This window comes from Lissotriton helveticus, chromosome 9, assembly GCF_964261635.1.
Source record: "Lissotriton helveticus chromosome 9, aLisHel1.1, whole genome shotgun sequence".
NCBI lineage: Eukaryota > Metazoa > Chordata > Amphibia > Caudata > Salamandridae > Lissotriton > Lissotriton helveticus.
This window is the reverse complement of record NC_136070.1, coordinates 959,423,411-959,446,322: the sequence shown is the minus strand read 5'-3', so window position 1 is coordinate 959,446,322 and position 22,912 is coordinate 959,423,411. Positions and strand designations below refer to the sequence as shown.

The 22,912-nt window shown below is 45.4% G+C and overlaps 1 protein-coding gene across 4 annotated transcripts in view; it reads left to right on the top strand.

The window, feature by feature from the left end:
• The window catches only part of LOC144782087 (RNA-binding protein 6-like), a 1,028,143-nt gene that overhangs the window by 810,511 nt on the left and 194,720 nt on the right, over positions 1 to 22,912 (top strand). For all 4 annotated transcript variants that reach the window (XM_078661245.1, XM_078661243.1, XM_078661244.1 and 1 more), the window contains one exon: positions 1,161 to 1,285. In XM_078661245.1, coding sequence (XP_078517371.1) covers positions 1,161 to 1,285 — 125 coding nt within the window. The remainder of the gene's footprint in view (positions 1 to 1,160; positions 1,286 to 22,912) is intronic.

The following is a 22,912-nucleotide window of genomic DNA, read 5'->3' as shown; positions in this document are numbered from 1 at the left end:
ACATCTTCATTGTATCAGATCCTACCTCGAAATTACTTAACTTCTAAGTTGACGGAAGATAGTGTGATGGGTACAAGTCAAATGTTATTGGTTTGATAAATTCTGAAAAATAAATAAGATATATAAAAGTTCACTCCTGCCCTAAGTGAACAGTGCCATATTCAGCTTCCCAAAGAAGGGACTAAGGGGTGTCCTGAATGCATTTTCTTTAATTGTATGGAGGTAGCCGAACTGATTATACAGATGATTTGATGACTTAAACTCTTCATGAATCATTGTGTGCAATAATTAATTAGAAGCTTCTCCATACATGTGTTTATGAGCCAAGGTGGAAAACCATTCACCTAGAAATGGATGCTACTAAACCAGAATCTACAAAGATGTATAAAGTAGCTGAGCCGTTTATTGAAAGTTGTAGAAAACAGTTTATAGATAAGTCATAAAACAATAGTTCTATTTTGACTTTCCTGCTAGCGTGCAAGATTTGAAAGCTTGTGGTGATGTTAATTTTTGTTATGAATGGGATGCTCTATTTATTGCTCATCTGTTATAAAAAATCAATTGAAGGTTTCATTTTTTATTCTATATTAAATAAATAAAAAAGGCAGTGACAAGATATGAGAGGTGATTATTTTTGACAGAACTTTTTTTCTCTGTAATTAGTGTTTCCATGATCTCACACCCTGGTTGAGATATTCAGTGATAATTATTTTAGTAAATAAATCAATGACTGAGAACTACTATTATGGATATAAACAATGTTTTTTTCTCCTACAGGATAGTTCATAATTAATTAGGCTTGTACATGGAAATTAAACATTACAGTTAGTCTAATGGAGAAAACATCAAAGGATTAGAGGCATGAGTTGCAAGTGTCTTAGCATTGCTTCAGTGAGAGAACAAACTTAGACATGAAAGAAATCAAATTCTTGATCTGTTAAAAAGTGCTTTTCATGGACAGACAAAAATTTCAGTGAACATGCTCACTGAGGCAAAACTTTGTTTCACCACCATAGTTGTCCTAACTAAGATGTCATGTGTTTTTGATTTCCCTAATTTTGTATTTCCTTATCTGTTGGCACATGTTCAAATTAGGCATGTACAAAGGACTCAATTGACAATTGTCATTCTTTTTTAACTTGCTTGTTATCTTTCATCAGGAGGTGTTAAGAGTGATTGACATTCTAGCAACAATGAACCCACCATTGAGGATTGATGGAAAGTGTGTGACAGGAAGTGTTGCCAACCGTAAGCCGTCTGGTCATTCACGGGCAAAAAGGAGGAAGTAAGAACCAAATAGGCAGTACTTATGGGTTTTATTGAGTGAAGGTCCTCAAGCAAAAGGGTCCCACCTCAGCTGCTCAGGTTCATTTTCTGCCACTAAAGATTGTATTGGGAAAATACCATTTGCACTTCTATTTCATAGCCATGCCAAATCCCTTCCCTCAGGCCCTCAAGAAAATCCCTTCTGCTATGAAATTCCAGCCAAGTACTTTTGCACGACATGGTGTATTTCTTTCAGAATGTGTAGCCCAGGTGCACACAAGAGAATTTGGAGTGCCAGATACGCATGTACCCACCCTAAAAAACTCGTCCTTCATTCTTTGATCTGTAGATCAACTGTTTCTGTAAAGTCATGCTGATAAAGTATTTCGTTATATTTTCTGGCACCAACATATCTCCATCTTAAAACATTTTCTGAATATTTCCACTACTGAAGGATGCCAGGAACACCATTTTTAATTTTTTTTATCTTAAACTAATTTAAACAAAGAAAGTATACTGTAAGGGGACAATATTTGTTTTTGATTTGTTTTTATTTTTTTAATGCATCCAGCTAACTAAACTCAGCCATGAAGTACATTTAACTGAAAGCAAAGTGTGACAAATAAGAGCATGAACTAATTTTATTGACCATTTTAACCCATTTCCCTCCAGGTCACTCCCCTTGCTTCCTCACACCTTCCAAGCAGAAACTCCTGGATCTTTGTATTTTATGGAAACTTCGTTTCTGGTCCTTTTGAGGACATGAACCCATGTTAGAGAAGGCTGTAACATCAGACCAACACAGGATCATGTTTTTTTAAACAAGGAAGAACGCCAAGAGGAAGAGGCCTTCTTCGGCCTTCCACATAAATGATGTCTCCAACCAAGCAATGACTGCTTTAATTTGCATCCATAGATCAGCTCCCCACCATATTGTGATGCATTTTTACAGAATCGCATTCCCATGCTCGCTTCAAACAGGCTGGCGGTTGTAGGCCCGTTTTTCTGGGCTAGTCTTGCTTGAGATGGAGATTCTGTCACAGAAGAAAATGGTAGGGTTAGTTACAGTATATTTAAGGAACAAGGGTATATACTCCTGCTACATCATTAAGAAAAATGTCCAGGTTTAAAAAAGCATTCAGATCTGGTTCTCAGAGTTAGAATTTTTTTCCCTCATCTACATAAAGATGGATGTGCTCTGTAGAGCTACACGATACATACTTTCATCTCCCTGTTGTCTGAAAACACAGATTATTTCTAAGATTAAGGTTAGTTTGAAAAATCACCCCTAGCACAAAGTACCTTCATTCAGAATCAGTGCATCTTCATCTGCCCTTACCTAGACAGTTGGTTACCTAAAGCTTACTTGCATCACATGGTGCTACAAAACCTCAGTCAATCACTTCAGAGGAGGGCCTCGATTTACCCTTTGTCAGTCGCTGAACTGCTAAAGTTAGGTAGATACACGTACTCTATGCTTTGTCTTCCTCTTCAAAAGAAGGAACAGTGCCACCCCTGCGATTATATCTTATAAAGATGTGATTCTAAGAAAATTAGAAGCGGTCATCTATACACATCCGAAACACTGCACCATTCAGAAATCCCAAACCACAATGGCTGAGAATCCCATCACAAATAATCTTAGTTTTAAGACTCTATGACACCTGCATTGATCACGTTCAGTGAGATTTCCTGTTTGTTTGTCATTTGAGAGCCTCTCCGAGGCTAAGGACTGCTGTCCAAAATATTTCTTGTGCTTACAAAAGGTTCACATCCACATAGACAAACTTGTACTCCAGGCACAAATGTCACAACCAAGGTGGGCAAATTAATTTTTTTATTTTGTAGTCCTCTAATTGCTGCTGCAGGAATTCTTTGCAGGTTTTGGGAGCCAATCAGAGCACTCGCTCTCATAAAGCCTCCTCACCCATTGAAAAGGCCTACATGTTCTTTGAATCTCAGCCCAACAGTCCTAATATACAACGTTTTTAAACATTCATTTCTCAAAAAGTACTTAACGGATTTACACCAAATCACAAAAAGCACGTTTTTTTTTACCAAGCTCTAGCTTTCTGCCAAATTTTGTTTAATTTGTAAGGTCATGGGACTCCAAGGTGACTTGCAATAAACTTTTAAAGTACAGCAGAAGGTAGTTTATTCCTTATATCACACAGTGATTTAATCACTGTTCCCAGAAACTCTTGAGCCTTGTGGTCTTGCTCCTTTGTATAAAAGAGATAAAGTTTCAGGTATGTGGAATACAAGCAAGATCTGTGTTGCTAAATAAGGCACACGGGACATCAGATATTAATATTTTGCAAAAGTATCTTAGAATCAGCTCAATGTAAATCAGATTAAAAAATAAGCTTTAACTCACAATGAGCAATAAAATGCAGAGTTTCTTTCTCTCCTGTAAAGAACTATGTGCCAAAAAATAACAGAGTGCCATAAATTTCTCCTTTCTTCTATCAGTGTTCATTTTAGAAACAAACGATCATAAGAATGAAAACAGGTTATTGTTTACTTTGTTTGACTTCAGCTGCACTGATGCTCTCTGATCTACTTTTAATCTTGCGTGGTTGCTCTGGCAGCAGCAATATTGGCATCACAGCTACGTCTGTGTTTTATTACAGGTGACTAGAGATGTCACAACCTGACTTTAAGAAAATTAGAGTGTTCCTACACTGATAATGTAGGCTTCCATTATATAATATGTTTATATATGTAGATCATTTGGAAAGCTAATAATCCCTCATGCAAGCTGGACAATTCAGTGCTTATGGTATTAATGAGGGTGCCCATGGAAAGCTGTAATTACAGTTAAGTAACTTTTCTTTCCAATGTTTCTGGATTCGGGGACTTGAATCGGCTCCACACCTTGAGATGAAGACACACACTTTCATTTTCTCACTGGATCAACAGAGGAGGTATAAAAAGCCAACCAATAGGCATATGGTTTATCATGACAATGCAGGCTCACCATTTTCAACTTGTGGAACCACTCTGCGACCTGCACTTCTCTATAAGTTATCCTGAGATGCTCAGCTGAGGAGGCCTCATGGTACCTTGAGTTCTCCTCTCAGTGGTGGTTCTCGTCTACCCTTGGATTCAGGTCTCACCTCCTACCAGTGTACTCCTGCTCCATGTACGAGCAGTACGCCTTCCTTTTTCTCATGTCAAGCTACAACACAGCGATTAAAAGACCCAGTCCCCCTCCAGTCTTAAGGGAGCCTTTACTCCAACACTTTGAGTAATATTTTCAAGATTCCTTGCCATGCTGTTCACGCTGAAACCAGTTTGGACATGTGAAGTGCCACTGTGTATAGGGCTCTTGCCAAAGGAGGTGACCACAACACAAGAAACTGAGGGGCCTGGGAAAACCTGCAATTAAACAAAGGTTCCAGTCTGGTGGTGCCCTCTTCCACCAACCTGGTACACTTGATTCTGGGAAGAGGATTGAGTTTGTCTATGTACAGGTGGAAATGTCCTGTATGGACATTACCAGCCAACCAGAAAGTGGGCCATCATGTTTTCCATCACATACAAGTGGGGTTCAGTGGATTCCAGCACATTTGGGATCTAATGGATTCTATCACTCACCATTTCAGGTACACACAGGTAAACATCCACACATGTTACAAGGCATTCTTCATATAGGTCCCTAACATTATGAAGGCTAGGTATTTTGGAGCCTATTAAAGCAATTAGCAACCAAAATGTAAAATAGGCTTCATCCCTATATCTTGTAGAAAATCTGATTGCCATCCATTATGTGCCATAGATTCCATTAATCCAGGTATTAGAAGAGGTAACTTGAAAGGATTACTCAGCTAGTGAAAGGCAAAATGGGTGTACATTTAAATTTCGTTTTGTCCCTGGTGAATGAATGCTGAGAAGGGATTAATATTACTCCAGTATTGGAACTTTCATAGATTCCCATTGCTTGTATCATTCCCCGTCGTCGGACTGGGAGCCTCGGTAATAAAAAATATATATATATATAAATATATACTTAGGTAAATACACCCTAATAGGTGTAAAAAGTAAAAAATTAGGCCTAGGCCTCATTATATTTTGTAGCCTATAGGTGTCCTTATGTAAAAGGACCCAAACTCACATTAGCAACCAATCAGATTAGCCTCACCCTGTGGAACCTTCCTGAGAAAGCTCAGAGCCTCAGATTTTCTACCGCATCGTTGATGACAGGGAGTCTCTTTAGAGCTCTGCTCTAACTTCTACTTTGAGGTACTATTTAAGCTGTTTTTTGACAGGATTCCTTTAAATTCTTACTATGGCTGATAAGGAAAAGAAGAGCCTTTTCAGGCCTTGTGCCACTTGTGGCAAAAAACGACTTTATACTGAGGATAAACATAAGGATTGTATATACTGTTTATACCCTGACCACAAGCCAGAGGGTTGTAAGATATGCAGGATGATGTCTGTTAAGACTCTTCGAGATCGTGAAGGACGGTTACTTCTTTGGCTGAGAAAGTTGGAAAAGAAGGAAGAAGTGGTTTCTAGTGATGATGAAGATGCCAGATCATCATCTTCCAAGACATCTTTGAAGAGGGGTGTACCATCTGAGGAAGTTTCATCTGAACCCCCCTCAAAGGCTTTGCGTGGGACCTCTGATAGGTCTGGCAAGCCCGGGCCTAGCGAATCTCCTCACGTGAGTGTAAAGGAGAGGGAAAGGCTAGCACCTCAGGTGCTGAAGGCAAAACTGGATGAGGGCTCGGCTGGGCCTTCACATCAGGAGAAAGTTTCTAAGTCCTTCAAGAAACCAACTGTAGAGGCTTCAACAGTGGTCAAAAAAGGCGCTAAAGCCTCTGTGGTGACTTTGTCTCCTCATACATCGACGAGCCATCCATCGACGACGAGGATGACGACGACGACAGCGTCGACGAGGACTTCGACGACGATGCCGGCGACGAAGACTGGGTCGACTACAGCGTCGACGACGATGACTACGTCGACGGTTACCACCTCGTCGACGAAGACAATTCCGTCGACGATGACTATCCCGTCGACGGTGGCAATCTCGTCGACGACGACTATCTCGTCGACGAGGGTGAGCCCGTCGACGATGGCAGTTCCGTCGACGATGACGAACCCGTCGACGATGACGAGCCCGTCGACGATGACGAGCCCGTCGACGGTGAAGTTTGTCTCGTCGACGGTCCCGTCGACGACGGTTCAGACTATGGAGATGCCGTCGACGGCAGGTGATAGAGGCACCAGGAAGAGGAGGATAACGCCGGATATGACTTCACCTAGAAAGGTGTCATCATTACCCCCAGCCCTGTTGTTGGATGAGGATGAGTACTCGGAGAATGAGATGTATGGGGATGCATATAGCCCATCTCAGTTGCATCTGAAATATCACGATTCTGACCAGGATGATGAGTACTATTATGGGCAGGAGCAGCGACATCAACAACAGGTCGCATACCAGGAAACTCAGGCACAACAGGGCACGGTTACAATGCCTATGAGTCTTTTGACGGACTTGAGAGCAATGCTGGAGGAGTATAGAAGCAGGCAGGGGTCGCGACCAGTGGAAGGTCAGGCGCATGTTCAGCCTCAGGTGATGGCAGTTCAGTCTGTGGCCCCTTCACAGGGGGAAGAGGAGAGGGAATATCCTCGGCAGACACAGGTCCAGGATGATACCTCGGATGAGGATGAACAGAACCAGGATCAGAATCCTGATAACGAATGGAACCAGTATATAGCACAGGATCCGGCTTCTCCGGTGCCGGACCCGGTAGATTCACCTCCGGCGGATGTGGGAGGTTTCTTCAGCTTGATGGAAAGAGCCACGGCACGCTTTAAGCTAGCCATGCCGGCAACATCTACGGATTGTTTTTTGTATGATTTTAAAGAGGCATACCGTAAGACAGTGCGTTCGATTCCCATTGTAGAGCACATTTGGGATGAAGGAAAGAAGGTGATGCAGTCTCCAGCGACAGTCATTCCAACACTGCCACGCTTGGAGAAAAAGTATAAAGCTCCGGATGACAGTCCCGCCTGCTTGATTGGACAACCTAGACCAGACTCAGTCATATCGCAGGCGGCGCAGAAGAAATCACGGAATCCTTCGGCCACCCTCACAACTCCACCGGACAAGGAGGGTAGAAGGTTAGACAACGCTGGAAAGCGATTTTCTTCTATGGCTAGTTTGTTGGTCAGGGCGGCCAATGCCTTGGCGATTCTAGCAAGATATGACCGCCAGATGTGGAGTGATGTGGCGCACTATGTGGAATTACTGGCGGATGACCCTAGAGCTGAAGCTCGGAAACTTCTGGAAGAAGGACAACGGTCTTCTTCTGAAATGATTGATTGTGCGATGGACATCGCCACCGTTTCTTTCCGTGCTCTGGGCAGCGCGGCTGTTCTTCGACGGCAGGGGTGGCTACGAGCAACCTATTTTCGACCAGAGGTCCAAAATAAGATTCTGGACTTGCCCTTTGATGGGGACATGTTATTTGGGAAACATGTCGATGACACCCTACAGGGAATAAAGAAGGACACAGAGACAGCAAGGGCTCTGGGGAACCTACAATATAGAAAGACACCATTCCGTGGAGCGAGAGGAAGAGGCTTCACTTCTCCAAGAGGTGGTTATCAGCAACAGCGATACTCGCAGCAGTCGCAGTCGTACAGACCACAGTACGGCAATCAATATTATCAGAGACAGTCACAGTCTCAATCGTTCTCTCGTCAGAACGCTCGTGGACGTCAGGGGCGTCAGGGCAAAGACGCTGGCAAGCGTCAATAGCGGCCTCCTGACTCTGCCAACTGTTCCTCCGCCTCTGGTATCTCCAGTGGGCGGCAGGATATCTCAACATCTGAGCAGCTGGGAAGAAATAACATCGGATCAGTGGGTATTGAACATCATCCGACATGGGCATACACTAGAATTCCAGGAGTTTCCACCTACAAGAGCTCCCCACGCCACTACTTCAAAACATCTAAACCTTCTGCAATTGGAAGTTCAACAAATGCTTCGGAAGGGGGCGATCCAACGTGTTCCCCTATCACAAAGAGAAGGTTTCTATTCAAGATTTTTTCTGATCCGAAAAACGAAACTAAAGTGGCGTCCGATCCTGGACTTAAGGGAGCTCAATACCTATCTCGTAAAGCTGTCGTTTCGGATGATTTCACTCCAGGACATATTGCGCCTCTTGAATCCAGGCGATTTCATGGCTACACTAGACCTGGAAGATGCCTATTTTCATATCCCGATCCATCCGGCTCACAGACGTTATCTTCGCTTCACAGTGGGCAAGAGTCACTTCCAGTTCATGGTGCTCCCATTTGGATTAAAATCCGCTCCTCGGATATTCACAAAGGTGCTGGCCCCGGTAGCAGCTTTTCTGAGAAGACAGTCGCTGGAAGTATTCCCGTACTTAGACGACTGGCTGCTGAAGGCACCAAGCTTCCAAGAGGCAACAGAAGCAGTGGACACATGCTTGAGCCTCTTCATTCATCTGGGTTTGCAACTCAACAGAGAGAAATCGGTTCTTCAACCGTCAGGTATGGTGAAGTTCTTGGGAGCGATCCTCGATACTCAGTTGTGCAAAGCCTTCCCATCGGAAGAGAGACAGTTGAAACTCATGTCTTCAGCCGCTCGGCTGCTGAGGAAAACTTGGATGACAGTCAGGATGTACAAATCTCTTCTAGGGTCGATTTCATCCTGTATTCAATTGATTCCGCACTGCAGGCTGCGAATGCGCCCCTTGCAGGAGGAACTGGACCTTCAGTGGAGACAAGTGGAAGGGTCGTTCGACGACAAGGTAACGGTCACCCAGCAGATGAAACGGACGGTTTCATGGTGGATGAAGAAATCTCACCTCGCAGTGGGTCTCAGTTTCAGAGCGGCACCGGCTCCTCGCGTCATTACCACAGACGCCTCCCTTCAGGGTTGGGGAGCGGTCATGCAAGATCTCCAGGTCAGTGGCCACTGGACACCATTAGAACGTCGCTTGCATATCAACGTTCTGGAGCTAAGGGCTATTCGATTGGCAATGTTGGCGTTCCTTCCAAGGATTTCAAATTCGGCCATCCTGGTGCGTACGGACAACACCACCGCAATGCATTACGTCAACAAGCAGGGCGGCACAAGATCACAACTGCTTTCTCAGGAAGCCCAGTTGCTGTGGGAGTGGGTGATCTCACAGAACATCACGCTCGTGGTGGAACACCTTCCAGGAGTATGCAACACGAAGGCAGATACGCTAAGCCGCTTGAGGGCAGTCTCACACGAGTGGGAACTGGACAACACAGTGGTCAAGGACATCTTCTCCCGTTGGGGAACCCCAGCGATCGACCTGTTTGCAACACCGAGGAACAAGAAATGCCGGTGTTATGCGAGCAGGGAACACCACCGAGGGTCACTGGGGAATGCCCTTTTGATGTCTTGGTCCGGCGCATTTGTTTACGCCTTTCCGCCATTTCCCCTGATTCCTCGTGTCCTCAAGAAGCTCAAGCTGGACAAGTGCAGGATGATACTAATAGCGCCTGCCTGGGCTCGCCAGTTCTGGTTCACGGAGTTGCTTCTTCTATCGGAAAAGCGGCCCATTCATCTGCACCCCAACCAGACCCTTCTATCAATGTACAACGGCCAGGTTCTCCACCCGAACCCGAGCTCGCTTCAGTTGACAGCTTGGCTCCTGAACACAGAGAGTTTAAGGATTTAGACATTTCAGAAGAATGCAGGAACATTTTGTCACAGGCACGAGCTCCTAGCACTAATAAGACATATAGAGCGAAATGGAAAAGGTTCTATTTATGGTGCCAGAGGGATGGAGTGCATCCATTCTCATCAGCTCCGCATCAGCTCTTGCCATACATTCTATCTTTGGCACGGGCAGGTCTGGCTCATGCTTCCATCAAGGTCCACTTGGCAGCTATTTCCAGGTACAGAAGGACAAGATCGGGCCCTTCTCTACTATCAGCAAGGATAATTAAGCAATTCCTGAAAGGGCTGTTTAGAGTTTTTCCGCCAGTCAGGCCCCCACCTCCGGTTTGGCACTTGAATGTGGTCCTGGCTCAACTGATGAGATCGCCATTTGATCCTATACATAGGGCTGAACTGAAGTTCCTATCATGGAAAGTGGCGCTTCTTCTGGCACTCACATCTGCAAGGAGAGTAGGGGAACTACAGGCTTTAACTATCAAAGAACCTTTCTTGCAGTTCAAGAATGATACATTGATCCTACGAATGAACCCCAAATTCATTCCGAAGGTACCGACAGACTTTCATCTGAATGAACCGGTGGTTCTGAATTCTTTTTTTCCTCGGCCTTCCACTCAGGCTGAGAGGACACTTCATTCTCTGGACGTTCAGAGATGTCTGAAATTTTATCTGCAACGCACAGCTGGATTTCGGAAGACGCCCCAGCTGTTTGTGGCCTTTGGGGCCCCAAGAAAAGGATTTCCTTTGTCAAAGCAGGGAATTTCCAGATGGATATCAAGTGCGATCCGTTTCTGCCACCAGGCGGCAGGCAAACCGTTGGAAGGACAGGTGAAGGCGCACTCCACAAGATCGATCTCATCGTCAACAGCGCTGTTTGCTGGAGTATCGATAAAGGATATTTGCAGAGCGGCCACCTGGAGCAGTACTCACTCATTCACGAGCCACTACTGCCTGGAGGCGGCTGCAAAGGGGGATTCGGCTGTTGGACAAGCAGTCCTGAGAAATCTCTTCCAGTAAGAGGTGAGCTTTCCTCTCTTCCCTCCTCCTGTTTTTTCAAACATTTCGTTTATTATGATATGGTTACTGATTTATTGTTGTTATGGTGTATAATATCATTGGTTTATAATGGTTCTATAACTATGCACGAAATGTTTGAAGTATGCTAACTGCTATCTACTCTGATACAAGCAATGGGAATCTATGAAAGTTCCAATACTGGAGTAAGAAACAAGTTACTTACCTGTAACTTTAGTTCTCCAGTATTGGTAACTTTCATAGATTCCCATGCGCCCACCCGCCTCCCCTGGGAAAGCTCACTTCTGGGCTAGGTGATTATGTGGCAAAGCAACGGCTACGAAAATCTGAGGCTCTGAGCTTTCTCAGGAAGGTTCCACAGGGTGAGGCTAATCTGATTGGTTGCTAATGTGAGTTTGGGTCCTTTTACATAAGGACACCTATAGGCTACAAAATATAATGAGGCCTAGGCCTAATTTTTTACTTTTTACACCTATTAGGGTGTATTTACCTAAGTATATATTTATATATATATATATTTTTTATTACCGAGGCTCCCAGTCCGACGACGGGGAATGATACAAGCAATGGGAATCTATGAAAGTTACCAATACTGGAGAACTAAAGTTACAGGTAAGTAACTTGTTTCTTATTTGACATCCCAATCATTTTTTTGTCATTTTTGACTAAGGAAGAATATTTTTGCTGTATTTCTTTTTCTCCCTTTTTCCTGACTTCACTTATTAGAGGCTTAATTAAGAAAGGATGCAATTTGTAAATTAAATATGCTCCAGAATATGGTGGAGACTTTAAATGTGAAGATGTGTTCTTCACTAACCAACACACAGTCCCCTCCGCCAGTAGGAGGCCGAGAAGGCCACCATCCGCGGCTTGACCAGGGGGAAGCTTATGATCAAGCGACAGGCACAAGACAGCCAACTCCCCCTCCTCGAAGCCCAAGCGGCCCGCTTGGAGCGGGCCTCACCCACAAGCCGTGGGCGAAAGGGAGGAGAGACAGCTTGTGTTACTAATAAACGAAATCAAGCAACTCTTGCTGGATTCAGCGAAACTGCTATGGAGTTTCTCAGTTGCCCTCATATATGGTTGGTAGGAAAAAAATGGAAGGATATTCCATAGGCTGACATCGTACCCCCTGGCGAACCGTATAGTCCCCGAGATCCAAGACCTATCAAGTGTCACCCACCGTACGCCCACAGTCCGGTCCAAAACCCTGGCCCCTGCGCTGCCTGGGGGCGATCCAACTACTCCGGCTCATCGAACCAGAAGTGGCCTGTCTAGACCTCCCCATCACATGGGAAAAAATAGGATAGGCCATCTCCCTGGTAGCCGCTGGGAAGACGCCTGGACCAGATGGCTTCCCACAAGACTATTATGCCTCATATAGAGACATACTAATACCCTACCTCCATAACCTCAATGTCAAAGTAGCAGAGACGGGGACATTACCACCTGAAACACACGTAGCCACCGTGGTTGTCATTCCCAAAACGCAGCCCCCTTCGCCTTCCTTTTCGGACTATCGTCCAATTTTTCTAATAAATGCAGAAATTAAAATATACGTTACGATCCTAGCCCAACGACTAGGACAAGTCCTCGGCAAACTCATTCACCAAGACCAGTTCAGCTTCATTCCTTCGCGCAGTACCAGACATTGCCTACGGCGTCTCCACCTAACCCTGACACATCGACACCTACTTTCCCCGTACTTAGCACTCCTGCTTATCGACTTCTAAAAAGTCTTCGATACGGTTGATTGGCTATACCTGGGAGAGGTGCTAAGCGCAGCTGGCCTGGGCCATCACTTCCGTCATTTGGTCCGAGCTCTATACCTCAGACCCATGACGCGGTGCTTATCAATGGAGTCCTCTCGGATACATTTCCTATCAGAAGAGGAACGAGGCAAGGATGTCCCCTATCACTCCTCCTCTTCGCCCTGGTGATGGGGCCACTAGCATGCCTCATTCGGGCTTACAAACAAATCCAGGGACGGAAATGGAGGGGCTCGCACGAGGACCGGATTGCTCTTCATGCGGACGACGTCCTGCTCTTCCTAGCAGACCCGGCATGGTCAGGACCTAGATGCCTCCAAATCCTCTGCACCTTTGAGCGGGCATCAGGCCTGTACCTGAACCCTGCCAAATCAACCTTAGTGCCCCTTCACATAGCAAGAGAGTGCTTTGACTGGCAGTCAACCATCCCCATACAACGTCAGTCATTTAGGTACCTGGGTATTTGGGTCGCGCTGCTCCCAGATTTGGCGTTGTCATTCAACATCACCCCACTAGTTAAGAAAACCAAGGAGGTCCTCCTCGGCTGGCAGACTCTCCACTCAACCCCATGTTGAGAATTTCCCTGTTTGAAATGATGATTCTCCCCCGCTTCCTATATAGCATCCAAAACACCCCGTTTCATCTCCCACGAAGTTGGTTCAAGGAGCTGGACAGCCTTGCCACTGCGTTCCTTTGGGGAAACCCAAGGCCTCGAATGGCCCTTTGCCACTGCCAAATACTGCTCTTTGACTGAAGCATGGGCATGACCAATCTCTACTGGTACTACCTGGCAACTTTTCTATTAATCTTGCACGACTGGTTCAGCGGTGGATGGTCCGACCAGGCCTACCGGGTTGAGTTGGAGGGGCCAGGACTGTCCCGAAATCCAGGCGATGCTGTACGGCAACTTGATACTGATGGCACTACTCACGGTGACTCGGGCGGTCTTACTTGCCTGGCGCTCCGCCTTGCACCACACAAGTTGAGACACCAAACTCACACAGCAGACAATCCTCTGGCATGGTGTTAGGCTTAGGGATGTAGAGGCATTGGAAGGCTTCAATAAATGGGATCTCATTGGTATATCACAGCTGGGGGATGTATGGAAGGGGAACCATATACATTCTTTCCAGGACCTTCAGACCACCTACGCCTACGTACAGCTTTGCCGCACTCTCATCTTGCACATCCCCGCAAGGACTTCTCTTCCAGAATTCAGTCCTCTGGAGGCCCAAATCATGATGGGTAATCTGGGGAAGGGTGGAGTGTTTAGGATCTACCGGTCACTGACCAACAGCAGTCCAATCACACTTGACCCTCTTAGACACTGATGGGAGGCATGGTTGGGCCCGTTGGAGGGCGAGGTGCCCTGATGGCTTCTAAAATCATCACCATTTCAACCAGGCTCCATATGATACAACTGTACTATCTCCACTGTGCATACCTCACCCCAAGTTGCCTCAACTGGGTGGGTCTACTGGCCGCCCCAAACTGCACACGCTGTGGGGTCACAACCGGCAGACTTCTTTCACATGGTATGGATATGTCCTCACCCCATACTGGGAGACAATGATATCCGAGATGACAGACGTTTTGGGCAGGGAGCTACCACAAAGTCCCCTGAACCTGCTCCTGGGAGTTATGGACCGCTTATGCTGGTTCCAGCCTGACCAGCTCTTTTTGGGTACTGCCATCATGGTGGCCAAATGGGACATGGCCGCCGCATGGGAAAACCCTACCCCACCTAGTGTAGGCAAATGGCGTAAGTTCGTAGATTGGTGCGCGGCACAAGAGAAGCCACTGTACGAAGCCAGAGGATGTCTAGCCAAGCATGATAGGGTGTGGGCAAATGGTTGGGTCAGGATGTGTAGTGGTATTTTATAATTGTGCAAAATATTTTGTATTGGCGCAGACCACAGAATGTATTGTACACAGCTAAAAATGATTGAAATTAATGTATCATGCTTGAGATTAATTTACCAGTGGTGTATTTTTCCTCTCACTAAAACTCAATAAAATTGGCTATTTCAAAAAACAAATGTGAAGAGATACCTTAAAATGTCTATGTGAAATGTTTACAAATAATCTACGCAGCTGAATGTTTTAATGTTAAGATGATGAAATTCTGTAGGGCAAATAGAGAACACAAAGTGGGAACTCATTATGAATAATAATGAGCTAATTAAGAAATAATGATCAATTAACCGTTTGTGATAAAGACACTAACTGAATGTCGTCTCAATTTGATAAATATGACTCCTGTAAATCCCTGATTGAAAGCCCAGTTTGTAGCTTGAAAGATGCATGTTGGTGAGGAGTTATGCTGGATTAAAAGTTTGCCTGAAACATAATTTTCACTTATAAGAAAATTGAATAACATGTGAACTACATGTGAAGCAGTGGCTTTGCATTGAAGTAGAAATGCGAAAATTAATGATAATTATTGGTAGTTTAAATGGCTGTGAAAACACCCCGCCAACGTCGTGATGTCAGATCCTACTTTTCCGGGCTTGCAACGTGGATCTGGAGCGGTTAGGGGGCCGTTCCTCGGCCCATCTCCACATTTTGTGTGAAAAACAGTGTGCTTTTTGCAATGGCCTTTGGGTTTAAACCCCGTGGATCTTGTGACAGTCAGATGTCGGTCACAGATCCCGTACCATCTGTTTGTGGTGCCTAGGAGAACACCATGACTCAGATGAGTGTGGTTCCTGTCAGCATCTTCGTCCGAGAACGTTGAGATCGTGTCAAATTAAACTAACGGCGTTGTGACTATCTGAGGCACCGCGTCGTCGTCAGTCCTCGTCTAAGTCCAGAAACTGGTCGAAGAGCCGTTCGGGTGAGGGGCCATCTCCATCGACGTTGAGGGAGGCTGTGAAGCACCAACGGTCAAAATGTAGGCTTGTTTCTGGCTCTGTATCCTAACCTTCGGTTGTAGAACGTTCTTCCGGGTCCACCCCCGGCCTCCCTAAATATCCTGGAGCCGGAGCGACCAGTCCATGTGCGATAATATTACATTTCCCTGCATACATTATTTGGTTCTTCATTCCCCTCTGGCGCGCTTTCTAGCCTCGGGTGGTGGGAGGTGAGGCAAAACAGGTGCACAGCCCTCCGTTTAACCTTCAGAGTCGGGTCAGCCATTGACGGCTGCGCAAATCGACGCCGCACCAAGTACTCTTCCATGTGATGCACATTTTGCATATAACGTGTTATTGTCTTTGACTGATGATTACGTTTATCTTATTTTTATGAAAGGCTGACAATACAAAGGTGGTATGGTGGTGTTGCTTCTTTGCAATTTGGTATATCTTTTTCTGACGGATACTTCTACTTACAGATGACTCACCATTTGAATATTCCCTAGAGCAATCCTGGGTCCACAAGCTTTTCCATAGCTTTTGAACACTGGCAGGATGTGCTGCTCTATCTCATTTTTGGAAATTATGCCACAGTGACATCACTGGAGTCATATAGCGCCCATTCCCATGCCCAATGCCATTTGTTTTTTTCTCCATACCCTTTAATATGACCCTGGAGCTCCTGTCGCCAGTTGAAACATATTTTTTCCTCCAATTTTCTTTTTAAAAAAAAATTTCTTCAAAGTTTTTTAAGTTTTGTGTAAGGGAAAATGTCTCTGCCTTTAAAATCAAGCTGTAAATCCTGTCTTACCTACAAAGGACAAACGTGATTCTCTGACCTGCACAAGGACAGTCCAAATCAAAAGGTAGATCACCTTGACAACTTCCACCTCGAGCCAAGTTCTCCTCCAAGCCAGAGCTTGTGGACATGATTCTGCTCAAGGAACCTGCACAGACTTTGCCACCCTCTACGGCACCTGTCTCTGTTTCGGTTCCAGGCCCTTTGCTGACAGTTCCATTCTTGGCACCAGCTCCAACACCTTCTTACCTGGAGTTCGTGATGCCTGAAAACAATCAGCCCAGTTATTTAATGTCAAAATTGAGCTTTTCAGGTAGGCTGCAGTCCCCTCTGGTCACATTCGGGCACTATGGAGTCCTTTCAGGGATCCATAAGGCCATCCTGCTTTCAGGCCCTTATGGCTCCAGGGTTGGGGATGACGCCAGTGCCTGATCTGGGTCAACTCCCACCGACACCAGATTCGGTGTAGGAAAGTGTGCCTTTTTTACATGGTCACCCCTGCTTTTTGCCTGATATTTGATGCAATTTTGACTGAAGTACACTGGGGTCCTGCTAACCAGGTCCCCAGTGCAGTTTCCCTAAAACAAGGTAACTGCTCAATTGTTCACCAATTGGCAAGACTTTTAGCACCTCTGTAAGTCCCTAGTAATTGGTACCTCTGGTACCTAGGGCATGGGTACTAAAGATGGCTGCAGCATGTATTGTGCCACTCTAAGGGACCCACCACCAAACTCATACAGATTGCCATTGTAGGCTGCGTGAAATGGTGCAGACAAATGTGACAACACGAAACGGCACACACCGTGTGTGTCATGCTCGCATACACTGCTTGCAATCTATGTAAGTCACGCCTACAGTAGGCCTTGTAGCCCTAAGGCAGGGTGCATTATATTTAGGGCTCCTGGTTTTATGGTATTTATTTTTTTGACATTTCCGTCTGTATGTATCCATATTTATTTTTTTGTCAACTTCATCTGTATTTATTACGGGTTTTGTGAAAAAAATAAAGCTGAAACTGGTATATTGCCTCATTTATTCATCCAATAAATATGGAGCCATGCTTGAATGTCTGCCATGTTTCAGTGATATGAACACCCCTAGAAGATACATCAATTCACTTATATAAAATTATTCACATTTCTGTTTCAGCATTGAGCATATTTACTGCTGTTTAAGCCTCCTTACTAAAATTCCTTTCTTTTTTTAACCCCCTTATCTATCAATCCACACAGTTATTGGCCTGGCAGTCAAGGCAAAGTGTATTTAGAATCACTCAAAAAGCACCCAATTTCCGTTTTTATCAACATTTAAAAATAAATACAGACAAGAAAATAAAAGGTTTTCTGTCTGTATTTATCTGTAAAAATCAGTAAAAACGGAAAACGGGGAGCCTTAATTATATTACAGGTGAGGACATATCTGCATGAACAGATATTCCCCGGTGCTGTCTAGTTCGATTGCTAGATACTACAAGTGAACACAAAATCCATCTTAAGTACATATACTGTACACTGGTCATTACAAGTTCTCCAGATATGTGATGGCTTCAATGAAACCTATGGTGTTTGGTATCAAACACCTTGTCTTAATAAATCCATACTGATGCCAGTTGTGGATTTATTAAGATATGCATCCAGAGGGCACCTTAGAGGTGCCCCCTGAAAACCTACAAGCCTCTTAGTGTGCTGGCAGACTTGTATCTTCCAGCCTGCCACCACAGACAAGAAGGTGAGAGCCCGCGCTCTCAGAAGTCAGAAACGATGCCTACTCTGGCAGGAGTGTTTACACCTCCTTCAGCAGGATGGCTAGTAAATCTACGTACCAGGGAAGGGGGCTTCAAAAGTTCTGCTGCCTTTGATATGCTACTCTCGCTTTCCCCAGACCTGGGAGATGCCACCCTTGCCCTGAGATCCACCTGGCACCAGGACAGGCAGGAAATTAGATAAGCAAGTAGACGTGTTGTACAACCAGGCTAGTCACAGCCCTACGGTAGGCTGTCTGATATTCTCCACAAATTAAAGATTTCCCCCGTCTTGATTTTGGTGAAATTAGGAACTCTGGGGCAGGTTTATGCCCCCTCCCCACAGGAAGTGTTTATATAGGGGCTGTAGTGACCCCAGAGGTGAGTATCCCATTGGCTACTACCCTAAACTCCCTCGGAGTCAGTATTTAGGTAGCCACCTGACACCAGAAACTCTGATTCACCTGAAAAGGGGACAAAGAAGAGCAGAAGAAGCAGCAAGAACTGTGGAATACCGGTTTACTTTGGCGCAAACCCTGCCTGCCTGCTCCTTTTCCAATAATCATGACAATCCGACTTGTTCTGCAGGTGTGCATCCTCCAAAAACCTTGTAGGGCCAGCAGCACTTCACCAAGTCGTCAGCATCTCCTTTGAAGTAGAGGAGCCACTTCCCTTCAACCTGCAGGCACCCACCACTACGTCGGGTTACAAGGGTCTACTGGCCACCTGGTACATCAACGCAGCAGCTGCCCAGAAGGAGGTCACTGTGTTCCGAGATGTCAGATATGTCTCCCAACCTAGTTTGGAGATGACAGGAGCCGCCCTGCACTAATAGCGGGAACCGGACCCCTTGCAGCCACCAGCGCTTGTTAGAAGTCCAATTTGGACTCCAACACCTCAAAGACCACCCAGCCGATGAGGGACATCAGCAACACTGAAGCCCGCACAAAGAGTGGCCCAGCTGTCCTGTTTTGTCCCCCTTTGTAGGTCTGACCAAGAACCGTGAGTGCCTTTGCCGCATGTGCCCAGCAGACCAAAACCCTCTACGTCCGTGCTCCCCGGCATGGGTCCATGAAAACCCACTGTGCCCCCTGCTCTCAAGACCCCACGATCTGAGTCTCTCTCTGCAGCCTGTTTCTAGGTCTCTCCCCTCTTTGCCTACTGTGTAGCACACAAGGATACCAACCCGTCCAGCACCTCTGCACCTGGACACTCCAGGGCTGGTAATCCCGAACTGACCTTGACTCCCAGCTCTATATTTAAGAGAGTCAACCTTTCAAGCCAAAACGGACAGAGTTGATCAAACCATAGACAAAGAAGAATTCCCTTTTGTGCTCCCACTTTATATACGTAAAACATCTAGGTATATAAATCACCCAGTCAGGATGCACTAAATAGAGTACTCCGCATATCTTATTAATACATAAAACCATATATAACTGTCTCCTTATTGTGAAAAAATTGCAAGTTTATTATAATTATTCAGTATATCAATGTCCACGGTTTACATATACAAGGTAATGGACAATTACAAACTTAAAAACATAGTGGGATAAAAGTATCATCTTTGTATATATTAATTTATAGTGTTGCGTAAACAAACTCTCCTGTCTTTATAAATAAAATGTACATATCCCACATAATAAACAAACATACCAAATATTGTTAAAAACATCTTCAATGAATCATTGTACAGTAAACATTCTATCACATCAAGTCCTAGCACCTTAAGTCTTAAAGGAGACTCCTGAAATACGATTGAAAGTTGTATGTAGTATATGTTTCTTTCTCCATAGAAAAGCATTACCGCGTAAAAATGCATTTGTGTGACATTTTTACTTACCTGTAAAAATTGATAACTCAAAAAGTACTTACTCAATTACGTAATTCTTGGTGTTAAAAAATATATAAAATACCTTTTATTTTGCTACATTAGTCGCAAGTTTCTTCTTGAGTGTGTGTCTCACTTATTGACTCTGTGTGTACAACAAATGCTTAACGCTGTCCACTAATAAGCCTAAACTACTCGTCCACACTACCACAAAAGAGGTTTGGGCTTATTAATTTAAGCTCTGTATGCCAATAAGAGTCGTCTGGACTTTATAAATAGTGTACCTCATTTTGGTACACTATATAAAAAGCCAACTTCCTACGGTCAGCCCCTCAAAAGACAAGATTGAAAAAGGCTATACTTCGTAGGTCATTAATGGAAGCCTAAACATTCAGATATCTAACCCCATTGATCACAACGAAGGTGATAGGTACTCGGGAAACCTTTTGCCTCCACTTTCCTCAGACACTGACGATTATTTGGTATTCCAGAACACCAGTGATCTAGCTACGTCCCTAGAGACTGAAGTGAGGTGCCCTACAGGACCAGTCTCTAGAGATGCCAGAGTAAACCGCCTCTTTTGTTGCCATCTTGCCGACCATAAATGGTGTGTTCATCCAGAGGTGGTACAAATCATGTTTGCCCTATGAGCCATCTCTAAGGTGAGCTTTTTACCACTCAAAACAATGCAGAAGTTCTCCAGTATTGAATCTTTCATAGATTCACATGCTTGTATCTTCCCCCTCGTCATGGTGGGAGTCTCACAGTAACAGAATGACCATAGCAGTATCATAGAGTAAAACACTGCATAGAAAGTCCCATAGGGGACCATTATATTTGGTTGCCAAACCTCCTCATTATTTGGACCAAAACTCAGCCAATCAGCTGCCAGCCCTGACATCACACTCCGCAGCAGAGCCATCATACCTCAGATTTCCAACCGCCTTCATGTGAAGAGGAGTCTCCCTGAGCTCTGCTCAGTTTAGTTCCTGTGAACTTTTCACCTTTCTCAACTGAAAGTTTTGTTGCTACTGGATTGAGGTACTGTGCTATTTCCTTTACGTACAATGGCTGAAAGCTCTAAAAAGAGGCTTTTCAGGCCCTGCAGATCCTGTGGAAAACCTAGACTATGCTCTGAGGATCCTCATAAGGACTGCTTCTCTTCCAGGGGATCCTCTTCAATAGTCATAAGCACTGAATATTCCCGCCCACGTGCGGGACCCCGGAAACAATATAAAAATATATATGTAAAAACACATATATCTTGCTCCACATATATGTACGTACATTTATTATTTTTCTCACACCAATGCAGCCCCTAAAATGAGGCTAAACAATGTAAACACATGTACATGTACTGCAATTAGTAAGGAAACAAAAAACACATTAGGTCAAATATCCCTTGAACTTTGTGTTTTAATGAGTAAAAACACTCATAAATCCTGAAAATTGCAAATAAATAGACATTGTTAGCCCTCAGGCTGCATTGTAAACCAATAGCATAGAAAATGAAACCATTTTCAACAAAAACTGGCACCGTGCCTTTAAGGCAGCCCTGACCCCAGGCTTCCCATCATGCCTCAGGGGTGACAGGTCAGTTGTTCTTTCCGGCTCCTTCAGTCAGGACCCTGGTGAAACAGCTCCCTTTCTTTTTGACTCTGTCAAAAAATATTACAGTTTATCTACAGTTTTTGCCTTCACTCGACGTCTTTTGGACTTAGGGTGTTAGTGCTACCTTTTTTAGGCTTAAAAAGGTGATTTTTTTTCTGTCAAAATGCCTTCCCTCTTTGACAACTGCCCTTCATGTGGAAGGAAGAAGGCCAAGACTGACACTCATCCATTGTGTATCCTGTGTCTGCCAGACTCTCATTCTTCAAGTTCCTGTGAACACTGTAAGGTGTTATCTAGCAGAACTCTCAAAGACAGAGAGAGAATCCGTATTTATGGGCTCTCTGAGAGAGGAAGATCTCCCAAGAAGCAGAAAAGTCATAGGACGCGGTCGGCGTCGAGAGGAATCCCGACTGATTCACCTTCGGCGTCGGGATCGGCCTCGAAGAGGCAGTCGACGGCGACGAAGAAGAAGTCTTCAGCGTCGAGAGGCAAGGTACCTCCGCTACATACAGCGTCAAGGAGTAGGTCGCCGTTAGAGCAGAGGAGCTCGACGGCGAACCAACCGGCGTTGAAGCAGCATCGTCATGCTGTGACGTCGAGGCACTCTCCGTCGGCGCCTGGCCATCGGCGTTCGATGTCGAGAGAGCCTCCGTCGTCGACTAGTCGTGGTCGTTCGACGTTGAGGTAGCCTCCGTCGACGATCACTGATCGTTCGACGCCCAGTCAACGGCGTTCGACGTCGAGGCAGCCTCTGTCGGAGTCAGCCCAGGAGCACTCGACGACGAGGCGGCCTCCGGCGACATCTGGCAAGCAACGCTCGATGTCCAGACATTCTACGTCGAGGGACAGTCATCTACACTCGAGGTCGAGGGAACATTCGACGTCGGAGCAGCGGCGCTTGACGTCCGAGCATCCTCCGCCGTCGCCCAGACACCGGCGATCGGCGTCGAGGAGATCACGGTCGACGTCGAGAGGGCGTCAGTCATCTACATGACATCGACGTTCGACGTCGAAGCAGCCACCGTCGACTGGACAGCGGGGTTCCAGGGAACAGCGTGGCTCGAATTCAGGGCATTTCTCCCCTTCAAGAACACAGGGAAGGTCTCCTTTGAGGCAGTTGGTACAAGAGATGGATAGTCAACCCTCTGATCAGCCTCACTCCCTGGCGTCCCAGCATGAGTCCCCAAGATCAGCCTCAGCTGCGGAAGTGGAACAGTCCCCAAGGCAAGTGGACCCTCCCGCCAAAAGGAAAAGGGTCTCTGGCGAAAGAAGTCGTTCGAGGTCTTCTTCTAGACAGTCTCAAGTGAGCC